General features: G+C 42.6%; 1 protein-coding gene across 1 annotated transcript in view; it reads left to right on the plus strand.

Moving 5' to 3' along the window:
* Positions 1-549: 549 nt before the first annotated feature.
* Positions 550-12862, plus strand: part of LOC115146961 (SUMO-specific isopeptidase USPL1) — a 32359-nt gene continuing 20046 nt past the window's right edge. Inside the window, exons 1-6 of the mRNA XM_065004937.1 lie at positions 550-663; positions 1663-1841; positions 2597-2719; positions 3863-5852; positions 8195-8305; positions 10690-10825. Coding sequence (XP_064861009.1) covers positions 1782-1841; positions 2597-2719; positions 3863-5852; positions 8195-8305; positions 10690-10825 — 2420 coding nt within the window. The 5' untranslated portion in view covers positions 550-663; positions 1663-1781. The remainder of the gene's footprint in view (positions 664-1662; positions 1842-2596; positions 2720-3862; positions 5853-8194; positions 8306-10689; positions 10826-12862) is intronic.

Here is a 12862-nt window from a genome sequence, read left to right on the forward strand (position 1 = left end):
GTAATCCATTTCCTTTTTCACGATTGTCTGATCCTTCCTGATGTCCCGGTTGGACATGGATCAGCCAATGAAGTTAGAAGTCCCGCCCAGTTGATTATATTAAAATGGTGGAAGTCCTCAGTGGCACCGCCCATGATAAATAGCCTTTTTGCCACTAGAGGCCTCTATCCTTATCTATGACCAGTCTAGCCAGTAAGGTCTTATACATTGTGTGACCATTGGGGGGTGGTACACCAACGTCTTTTTCCCCGTTCGAAAGGAAGGTAAAAGCTTGCTACACAACCAGCGCCAGCTATTTTCATTAGCTACCACAGCCACAAAGTCATAAACCCCGCCCATTTTCTACAATTTGTCTTCTTAAAATCTGATTTCCAACCTAACCTCCACCTCATTTTTAACCGTATGTCTAAAAAAAAAAAAAATACATAAAAATTAAGACCAAATTTGTAGCTTTTCATGAATTTTCTACAATGCAGACAATTTTGACTTTGTGTGTGGGTTATCTAGTGGAACGCCCCCAACCGGAAACACAACGTTTCGACCCCGAAAGAGCGGTGCACATGTAAAAACACCGGGGACCCGAGTTGATGAATGAATTAAATTCAGATGGATTATTGGAATCATATTCATCTCTAAATTGGATATAATAAGCGCTTTACTGAGGTATGTTAAAATATTAGCAAGGTTTGAGGTTTTTTCAAACTGCTAGCTAGCATGGCATTGCTAACAACTAGCAAAAACCGCACCACGTTATAGCTAACGTTACTATTTTATTTCACAGCAAGATTAAATCACATTCCCTGCATTGTCATATCAACTGTGTTACGGACATTAGTATGAACGATTATGGGTGTATAACGTTTAGCGATTAATTTAGCTAACTTCGTTAGATATCCAAACGTAATGCCAACGTTTTGCTGCATGTGTACTTTGCCAATGTACTGTCTGACAGCGTGACAATTGTTAACTTTGACGAACAGACCAGCATCTGCGTTAGACCCTTCTGACTCCCAGAAAGCTCCGACTCAAACTCCCATTCACTAGCTCTGCAAGCGTTAGAATGGCAAAATGCGTTCATTGAATTTCGCTGAGAAACTACCTTCATTTACTCCCGTTATGGCCGGTATAAAAAAGGCTTAAGTAAATCGGTCCAATAAAAATATTAGCTCAAATACCTTTTCAGCATATCCTGTTACTATCATCCGTAAAATATATTTTCAAATCAACTGGTCCTGGTTAAGCATGATCAACAGTACAACTATAAAACTAGAATAACCAAAATAACTTCGCTCATTGGTTTATAATTATAACGCCTATGAATCGGAGCATTCTGGACTTTAGAGGTGCCTAACGTAAAGATACTGGTTGAACTAGGTAACAACTACTTAATCATGAAACCCTATATTCTACCCCTGAAAGACCGTGCTTAGCTACACTAATCTTCAGTTCTGGTGCCTAGAATAGGGCTGTGTAGTCATTAGTGTGCACATCTGAATAAATATGGTAATCAATTGCAGGTGTCTTGTCAGTAGGCAGGTGTTCCATTGGCTGACATGGGTTAATTCTCTGACTCTTCTTCTTTAGATACATACATCTCTTGGTAACATGACACTACTCACTGTACCTAACATCTTCTGCTTTGTTGTTGTCCCTCCCCCATAGCCTACCATGCTGAGGTGGTGAGACTGGGTGGTCACAGTGATATGGTAATGTCAAGTGAATGACGCAGGACACTGACAGTACTGGCTACAACAACAAGAAACAGCAGTGGTTTGCCTGTGATGAGTGGCGACGGCACTGGTTTGGGTCCCCCTGGCCCGCTCGCAGGGTATTGGGAAAAAGTCAGTTGAACTCATATTGTCTTCCTCTCACTTACTGTCACTTGTGCAAAGCTATTTTGGGTCTGAGAGATGCTGTCTGATTGGGAAGGCAGAATCCTCTTGTATCCCAAATCAACATTCAAAATCGAGAAACTCAACGAAACACAAAGAAACTGAAACTTTGGTTTCAAAAGGCGAAAGGTTTTGATCTGTTGTGTGGGTGCTTTTGAGGGCTAGATTGATTGACATTGACTGCCGGGTACAATGCAAAACTTAAAAATGATTCTCATCGACTGGATTGTAAATCCACTGTAATAAATGATATCTTGAGATGCATCTAATCTGATACTACACTGTACTATATGACATTAAGATACTCTCTGATTTCTAAATGATACTGTGTACGATACTCTGATGGCACTCAATTCTATTTTGACGATACCATTATCGGGATCTCCCCCCGATGCATTAAATGAAAACACAAAGCAGGTTATACTCTTTGGTCCTTTAAAAACCTGCTGTATGTAAAATATTGTGTGCTATAACTTGAATGTCTCTCTGGATGACAACATGTTTACAACATTATGGCTGTCTTCCTAAAGAAGTAAAAATCTGCTTTGTTTTTTTGTCTTCTGGCTAAGGTACTAACAAGTATCACGATACTGGTCATACTCTGTTGTACTCAATGATACTGTACAATACTCTGTTACCAAGGTTACCCTCCCCTACTGATATTTATCAGGGGTATTAACAATTTTTGTGATTGGTCCCTGCAGATCCAGGAACGCTCAGCTTTGTTGGAGACCTGTCCATGGTGTGCTGCTAAAGGACGGTGTCTGGCCCTGCGCTCCTACAGGATCAACTCCCAGGAGTTCATCACTCTCTGCACTGACCCACAGGTAGGGTAACGTTAACACACACACACACACATGTGCTCACAGACACACACGTATACACACATTAACACACACACATGTGCTCACGTACACAGACACACACGTTAACACACACACACATGTGCTCACGTACACAGACACACACGTTAACACACGTTAACACACACACATGTGCTCACGTACACAGACACACACGTATACACACGTTAACACACACACACACACATGTGCTCACGTACACAGACACACACGTATACACACGTTAACACACACACACATGTGCTCACGTACACAGACACACACGTATACACACGTTAACACACACACACACGTGCTCACGTACACAGACACACACCTATACACACGTTAACACACACACACATGTGCTCACGTACACAGACACACACGTAGACACGCGTTAACACACACACACATGTGCTCACGTACACAGACACACACCTATACACACGTTAACACACACACACATGTGCTCACGTACACAGACACACACGTTAACACACACATGTGCTCACGTACACAGACACACACGTTAACACACACACATGTGCTCACGTACACAGACACACACGTTAACACACACATGTGCTCACGTACACAGACACACACGTTAACACACACACATGTGCTCACGTACACAGACACACAATCAGCACAACGTCAACAAAACACAAGGGTGTTTCACAAAGCAGGATCAATGGGTGAATCCTAAACTGTCTGAACAAGACACCGGGTTTAGTAGTTTCCTAGAGAAACTGGCCCTTGCCTGGATTTGTTTTGTTGTCCGCCATAGTGGCAGTATTATGAGAGAGTCAAGTTTTGGCTGAATTCTGTGTTACTGTCAGTGCAGTAAATGCATTCAGAAACTGTGCTAAAGTATCCTTTCACTCTGCTAGTTTATAGTCTGAGTGTTGTCCTCTAGTGTTTTCCTGGGCCCCATCCTTCAATGCAAGAGTGAAAACAAGTAGTAGGGTAAAGAAACAATATGAAGCCAATGTGAATTTTGAACTTCCCCGACAGGTACCCATCATTTCTTCATTCAGCCTCTTGCCAGGCCATTGTAAATATGAATTTACTTGCCTGTTTTAAATAAACAAATAAATCAAAGTAACTTATTCTCCCCTACAGTGCCTGTTTCCCTTGGTCTCTCGTCCTTTGGAGGATGTCCTGGCCAGCCTGGTACCCCCTCTACACCAAACTCAGACAGGGAGCAAGAGGAAGAGCCCCTGCGGATTGGAGAACGGAGACCCTGTACCTTCCCCCAAACATGCACGATCGGTGGAGTCCGAAGTGGCCGAGGACGCCATATCACAGAGTGGAGCTCTATCAGTCAGCGGCATCACCAACAAACTCAATGGGGAAGAAGAGTGCTTTAATGGGAAGAAGGAGAGAATCCGCCAATCAGAACACACCAACATGGATGTGGTGAATAAAACCCTCAAACACACACTTCCTGAGACTGAGAGGGGAGGGGCCAACGCATATCACACGGATTCTGGTTGGTCGATGCCAGAAGAAATGGACCAGGAACTTCTAGAAGAGGAACAAGATGGTGTCTTTCGCCCAGAGGACGGTACACCAACTTTAGACGAGGGTTTTCCTCTCCAAAATAAGACTTTACCAGTCTTACAGGTGTCCGTTTCTGCTGTAGAGTCTGCTGTCGAGTCTGCTGTAGAGTCTGCTGTCGAGTCTGCTGTCGAGTCTGCTGTCGAGTCTGCTGTCGAGTCTGAGGGTGCACAAAAGGAGGTTCTCTATACTTTACAGGAGGCTGTATTTGCCCGAGAAAATACTTTTTCTGCCCCTCAAGTAGCCATTTCTCTCCCAGAGATGATTTCACGTCCCTTACATGTGGCCCTTTCTGCCTCAACGTCTGTCCCAGAGAAACCCCTGGCCAAGGCTGCCTTAGTGGAGGTTGTGTCTGCGCCAGAGGAGGTTGTGTCTGCCCCAGAGAAACCCTTGGCCAAGGCTGCCTTAGTGGAGGTTGTGTCTGCGCCAGAGGAGGTTGTGTCTGCCCCAGAGAAACCCTTGGCCAAGGCTGCCTTAGTGGAGGTTGTCCCTACCTTCGAGGACACAGTGTCTCTCTTAGAGGCTCTGACGGCCCCAGGGGAAGTTACACAATCACGTCAGAAGGTTCACCCTCCCTTACAAAGGACTGTCAAGGTTGTGTCTGCGCCAGAGGAGGTTGTGTCTGCGCCAGAGGAGGTTGTGTCTGCGCCAGAGGAGGTTGTGTCTGCGCCAGAGGAGGTTGTGTCTGCGCCAGAGGAGGTTGCCATGGCTCCACCTGCCATGGAAGCTGTCCTGGTGTTGCAGGATGCTCTGTCTGTCTTAGAGAATGCTTCACCTGGCATAAAGGAGGGTCTCTCTGTCTTAAAGAAAGATGAGGAAGAGGAGTGTTTAATCGAGGAGGAAGAAGTGGCTATACTTGTGGCTTTGGAGGATGTCCCTGCCTCAGAAGAGGTTGAGAAGGCTCTACCTGCTTTAGAGAAAGATGAGGAGGAGGTGGCTACACCTGCCTTGATGGATAATGAGTGCGGAGAGTATGATCTGTCTGTCTTTGACGAGGAAGAATGCTCCCCAGAGGTGATGTGTGACTTAAATGTGATGTGTAGGCCCTGTAGTGTGGACCTCAGTCAGAGCAAAGTGCCTGTTGAAGTTCATGATGATGATGATGATGATGGTCCTATCAAAGCTAGAAGAAGAGCTCAGAACACCCGGCAACTAATCAGTAGCGAGGACGAGATGACCGGCGAAGCCATGGAAACAGAACGGGAACGAAGCGTCACTGAGGAAGTGGAAGTCGTGCCATCACCATCAAAGAAAATGGGCCGGCCGAGAAAGACTCCTATTATTAAATACACGCAGGTAGTGGTGCCCATCTTTGACCCGGAAGTGATCTCGACTGATGAGTTGGTTCCGGTTCCCGGGCCTCACCTATTCTGGAGGAATGAGCATAGTCTGTGTTGGCTGGACACCTTGCTGGTAGCGCTGGTCCACCTTCACACCCTGAGGGACAGACGGCCCACCAAGAGACCCACTGTAGGTCAACCTGTCTGGGACCTGTGTGAGACTTACAACCGGGCCTGTGGTCTCATCACAGCCTACCAACACACTGGCGCAGGTGGGTGGACTTATCTATTTAGTAAGGTTTATTTGAATTGATGTACAACATTGGCAGCTAAGAGCTGAATATCTATTTCGAATGGGGAAGAATGTATCCGCACACACTATCCCTTTGATACAATACATGTATTGATTGAATTACCCCTCTACAGACTTAGCCCTGTCTAAGCTCGGTGACGGCGGGGTTGTACTAAGCTATATGGAATTGTTTTAAGAAGGTCATACCAACGATAATTTATCTATTTGATTTAGAATTTTAAGACTCCTTGAAGTGTCATTAAAAAAAAAAAAATTGGGGGGCCTTTCTGCTGTTAGCCCATACAAATGAATTGCATAAAATATTTACTACATGGATAAACAGATGGCCCCCCCAAAAAAAATCTGAAGTAAGTTTGTTCTGAAATGTCTGTCCTATATTTGAGAGAGAGATAAAAGAACAGGAAATATATATATTTATTTTTTTACATGCATTTAGCCATCATAATTATGAAATAACACATATGGAATCATGTAATAACCAATCTCAAATCTCAAAATAACACTTAAACAAATTAAAATATATTTAATATTTGAGATTCTTCCAAGTAGCCACCCTTTGCCTTGATGACAGCTTTGCACACTCTTGGCATTCTCTCAACCAGCTTCATGAGGAATGCTTTTCCAACAGTCTTGAAGGAGTTCCCACATATGCTGAGCACTTGTTGGCTGCTTTTCCTTCACTCTGCAGTCCAACTTGTCCCAAACCATCTCAATTGGGTTGAGGTCGGGTGACTGTGGAGGCCAGGTCATCTGATGCAACACTCCATCACTCTCCTTCTTGGTCAAATAGCCCTGACACAGCCTGGAGGTGTGTTTTTGGGTCATTGTCCTGTTGAAAAACAAATGACAGTGCCACTAAGTGCAAACCAGATGGGATGGAGTATTGCTGCAGAATGCTGTGGTAGCCATGCTGGTTAAGTGTGCCTTGAATTCTAAATAAATCACAGACAGTGTCACCAGCAAAACACCATTACACCTCATCCTCCATGCTTCACGGTGGGAACCACACATGCGGAGATCATCCATTCACATACTCTGCGTCTCACAAAGACGGAACCAAAAATCTCACACTTGGACTCATCAGATCAAAGGACAGATTTCCACTGGTCTAATGTCCATTGCTCGTGTTTCTTGGCCCAAGCACGTCTCTTCTTCTTATTGGTGTCTTTTAGTAGTGGTTTCGTTGCAGCACTTCGACCATGAGGCCTGATTTAAGCAGTTTCCTCTGAACAGTTGATGTTGAGATGTCTGTTAATTGAACTCTGTGAACCATTTATTTGGGATGCAATTTCTGAGGCTGGTAACTCTAATGAACTTATCCCCTGCAGCAGCGGTAATACTGGGTCTTCCTTTCCCGTGGCGGTCCTCATGAGAGACAGCTTCATCATAGCGCTTGAAGGTTTTTGCGACTGAAACTTCCAAAGTTCTTGACATTTTCCACATTGAATGACCTTCATGTCTCAAACTAGTGATGGACTGTCATCTCTCTTTGCTTATTTGAGCTGTTCTTGACATAATATGGACTTGGTCTTTTACCAAATAGGGCTATCTTCTGTATACCCCCCCCCCCCCCTCCACACACACACTTTATCACAACACAACTGATTGGCTCAAATGTAATAAGAAGGAAATCAATTCCACAAATCCACTTTCAACAAGGCACACCTGTTAATTGAAATGCATTCCAGGTGACTACCTCATGAAGCTGGTTGAGAGAATGCCATGAGTGTGCAAAGCTGTCATCAAGGTAAAGAAGGTGACTACTTGGAAGAATCTCAAATATGAAATGTTTCGATTTGTTTAACACTTTCCTTGGTTACTACATGATTCCATGTGCGTTATTTCATATAAGTCTTTATATAAGTAAGTCTTCACTATTCTACAATGTAGAATATAGTACAAAATAAAGAAACCCTTGAATTCGTAGATCAAAACGGATAACACCGTCGTCTTCGTTAGTTTCATTTTGTTGAGCAGACCTTTTTAAACGGGATGTCTCATGGTCTGGCGGTCACCGCTCTGGCTCTTCCTCACAGATACGGAAGTGTGACATCAACAGAAGCGGTGGATTGAGATGCATCCAATGCAATAAAAAAACACATCTCCTAAACTGACAGATTTTTTTTTGTGGGGGGGGGGGGGGGTAAAAAAATGCTAATTAAATTTCCGTGGGGTTGTGGACATGAGCAACGTTTCGTCAGCAAGCTGCCTTCATCAGGTCTTCTTGTGTATTAATCTATTTCCTAATCCTTAATACATGTTTACATCTGGTTTGTGTTTGTCTCCCTCATCTCTCTCCAGACGGTGTTGTCAGAGTGCCCTCTGCGGTGTTACAGAGGGTCCAAACTGAGATGCAAGCCATCAGGATGTCCATCTTTAGACTGCTGGAGCCGCTACTGAAATGTAAACTGGGTAAGAACCTGGCTGGGGGCCTCCCGAGTGGTGCGTTGTTCCAAGGAACTGCATCACAGTCTCTGTGCCACTAGAGATTCTGGGTTCGAGTCCAGGCCCTGTCGCAGCCGGCCGCGACCGGGAGACCCATGGGGTGGCGCACAATTGGCCCAGCGTCGTCCGGGTTAGGGGAGGGTTTGGCTAGCAGGGATGTCCTTGTCCCATCGCGCACCAGCGACTCCAGTGGCTGGCCGGTCGCAGTGCACGCTGACCCGGTCGCCAGGTGCACGGTGTTTCCTCCAACACATTGGTGCGGCTGGCTTCCAGGTTAAGTGGGCATTGTGTCAAGAAGCAGTGCAGCTTGGTTGGGTTGTGTTTCGGAGGACGCACGGCTCTCAACCTTTGTCTCTCCCGAGTCCGTACGGGAGTTGCAGCGATGAGACAAGACTGTAACTACCAATTGTATACCACAAAAAAAGAGGTACAAAAAAAATAAAAAATAATTTAAAAACAAGAACCTGGCAGGGAATCAGAGGTGATTGGTGATGGCTTTCAGCAGTTCATAGGTCAACCAACATGTGTGAAAGCTAGAGTCTTTCTGGATAAGAGCATCTGCAAAATGACTCAAATATGTAATAGGCTATTTGTGCATGTGACCCTGCTCTTACCTACTTAGTCTAAAGTAATATACAGAGCCTTCAGAAAGTGTTCATACCCCTTGACTTATTCCACATTTTGTTGTTACAGCATGAATTCAAAATTCATTAAGTTATTAGTTTTCTTTTTGTGCAAATGTATTACATTAAATACAGAAATATCTCATTTACATAAGTATTCGCACCCCTGAGTTAATATTATATTGAAGCACATTTGGCAGCGATTACAAGTCTTTCTGGGTAAGTTTCTAAGAGCTTTCCACACCTGGATTGTGCAACTTTTGCGCATTATTTAAAAAAGAAAAAAAGATTTGAGCTCTGTCAAATAGGTTGTTGATCATTGTTAGACAACCAGTTTCGGTTCTTGCCATAGATTCTCAAATAGATTCACTGTCCTCTTGGTAAGCAACTCTAGTGTAGATTTGGCCTTGTGTTTTAGTTTATTGTCCTGCTGAAAGGTGAAATCCTCTCCCAGTGTCTGATGGAAAGCAGACTGAAGCAGGTTTTCCTCTGTGATTATGCCTCTTCTGTTTCTTTCATTTTTATCTTGTAAAACTTCCCAGTTCATAATGAATACAAACATACCACCTTCTCAACCATCTCTTACCTTCAGAACTAACACAAACATACCACCTTCAGAACTAACACAAACATACCACCTTCAGAACTAACACAAACATACCACCTTCAGAACTAACACAAACATACCTCCTTCTCAACCATCTCTTACCTTCAGAACTAACACAAACATACCACCTTCAGAACTAACACAAACATACCACCTTCAGAACTAACACAAACATACCTCCTTCAGAACTAACACAAACATACCTCCTTCAGAACTAACACAAACATACCTCCTTCAGAACTAACACAAACATTCCACCTTCTCAACCATCTCTTACCTTCAGAACTAACACAAACATACCTCCTTCTCAACCATCTCTTACCTTCAGAACTAACACAAACATACCTCCTTCAGAACTAACACAAACATACCTCCTTCTCAACCATCTCTTACCTTCAGAACTAACACAAACATACCTCCTTCAGAACTAACACAAACATACCTCCTTCAGAACTAACACAAACATACCTCCTTCTCAACCATCTCTTACCTTCAGAACTAACACAAACATACCTCCTTCTCAACCATCTCTTACCTTCAGAACTAACACAAACATACCACCTTCAGAACTAACACAAACATACCACCTTCTCAACCATCTCTTACCTTCAGAACTAACACAAACATACCACCTTCAGAACTAACACAAACATACCACCTTCTCAACCATCTCTTACCTTCAGAACTAACACAAACATACCACCTTCAGAACTAACACAAACATACCACCTTCTCAACCATCTCTTACCTTCAGAACTAACACAAACATACCTCCTTCTCAACCATCTCTTACCTTCAGAACTAACACAAACATACCACCTTCTCAACCATCTCTTACCTTCTCAACCATCTCTTACCTTCAGAACTAACAAAAACATACCTCCTTCTCAACCATCTCTTACCTTCAGAACTAACACAAACATACCACCTTCTCAACCATCTCTTACCTTCTCAACCATCTCTTACCTTCAGAACTAACACAAACATTCCACGATTGATTAAAAATTTACCTGATTTTACTTTGTGAGCTGACCCTGGTTTTAATTTTTAATTTAATTTTTTTAATATATATTTTTTAATCCCTGACCTCACCCTGACCCCTGCTGTCTCCTCTCCTGCAGGTCAGAATGAGACACCTGTGTTTGCCCTGCCCCTCCTCCTCAGGGCTGACTCCTGGGCAGAACCTCTCTTCCAGCAAGCTTATGAGTGGCAGTTTGAGTGTATCTCAACAACTTGTCAACATGCCACTAACACCAAGTAAGAGCCATCTTGAACTTTTAAGGCCAGTTTTCTAGACATAAATATATAACCTAGTCTTGGACTAAGAAGCACTTTCAATGGTGAATCGTCATCGCTCTGTGATTTAGTGATTAATATCATTATTAGTTCAAAACCCCGAGCTGTCGTTCTGCCCCTGAACAGGCAGTTAACCCACTGTTCCTAGGCCGTCATTGAAAATAAGAATTTGTTCTTAACTGACTTGCCTAGTTAAATAAAGGTAAAATAAATAAACTGTTAACAACGTTCTTTAGTTTTCATAAGAAGCCTCGTAGTCCCACTGCAATACTGTAGAATCTGTCATATTAACCTAATGGTCAATACTGTAGAATCTGTCATATTAACCTAATGGTCAGTACTGTAGACTCTGTCATATTAACCTAATGGTCAGTCATATTGACCTAATGGTCAGTACTGTAGACTGTCATATTAACCTAATGGTCAGTACTGTAGAATCGGTCATATTAACCTAATGGTCAGTACTGTAGACTCTGTCATATTAACCTAATGGTCAGTACTGTAGACTCTGTCATATTAACCTAATGGTCAGTACTGTAGACTGTCATATTAACCTAATGGTCAGTACTGTAGACTGTCATATTAACCTAATGGTCAGTACTGTAGACTCTGTCATATTAACCTAATGGTCAGTACTGTAGACTGTCATATTAACCTAATGGTCAGTACTGTAGACTCGGTCATATTAACCTAATGGTCAGTACTGTAGACTGTCATATTAACCTAATGGTCAGTACTGTAGAATCTGTCATATTAACCTAATGGTCAGTACTGTAGACTGTCATATTAACCTAATGGTCAGTACTGTAGACTGTCATATTAACCTAATGGTCAGTACTGTAGACTGTCATATTAACCTAATGGTCAGTACTGTAGACTGTCATATTAACCTAATGGTCAGTACTGTAGAATCTGTCATATTAACCTAATGGTCAGTACTGTAGACTGTCATATTAACCTAATGGTCAGTACTGTAGACTGTCATATTAACCTAATGGTCAGTACTGTAGAATCTGTCATATTAACCTAATGGTCAGTACTGTAGACTGTCATATTAACCTAATGGTCAGTACTGTAGACTGTCATATTAACCTAATGGTCAGTACTGTAGACTCTGTCATATTAACCTAATGGTCAGTACTGTAGACTCTGTCATATTAACCTAATGGTCAGTACTGTTGACTGTCATATTAACCTAATGGTCAGTACTGTAGAATCTGTCATATTAACCTAATGGTCAGTACTGTAGACTGTCATATTAACCTAATGGTCAGTACTGTAGACTGTCATATTAACCTAATGGTCAGTACTGTAGACTCTGTCATATTAACCTAATGGTCAGTACTGTAGACTGTCATATTAACCTAATGGTCAGTACTGTAGACTGTCATATTAACCTAATGGTCAGTACTGTAGACTGTCATATTAACCTAATGGTCAGTACTGTAGACTGTCATATTAACCTAATGGTCAGTACTGTAGACTGTCATATTAACCTAATGGTCAGTACTGTAGACTGTCATATTAACCTAATGGTCAGTACTGTAGACTGTCATATTAACCTAATGGTCAGTACTGTAGACTGTCATATTAACCTAATGGTCAGTACTGTAGACTGTCATATTAACCTAATGGTCAGTACTGTAGACTCGGTCATATTAACCTAATGGTCAGTACTGTAGACTGTCATATTAACCTAATGGTCAGTCATATTGACCTAATGGTCAGTACTGTAGACTGTCATATTAACCTAATGGTCAGTACTGTAGACTGTCATATTAACCTAATGGTCAGTACTGTAGACTGTCATATTAACCTAATGGTCAGTCATATTGACCTAATGGTCAGTACTGTAGACTGTCATATTAACCTAATGGTCAGTACTGTAGACTGTCATATTAACCTAATGGTCAGTACTGTAGAATCTGTCATATTAACCTAATGGTCAGTACTGTAGACTGTCATATTAACCTAATGGTCAGTACTGTAGACTGTCAT

This window comes from Oncorhynchus nerka, linkage group LG19 (genome assembly GCF_034236695.1).
Source record: "Oncorhynchus nerka isolate Pitt River linkage group LG19, Oner_Uvic_2.0, whole genome shotgun sequence".
Classification (NCBI taxonomy): domain Eukaryota; kingdom Metazoa; phylum Chordata; class Actinopteri; order Salmoniformes; family Salmonidae; genus Oncorhynchus; species Oncorhynchus nerka.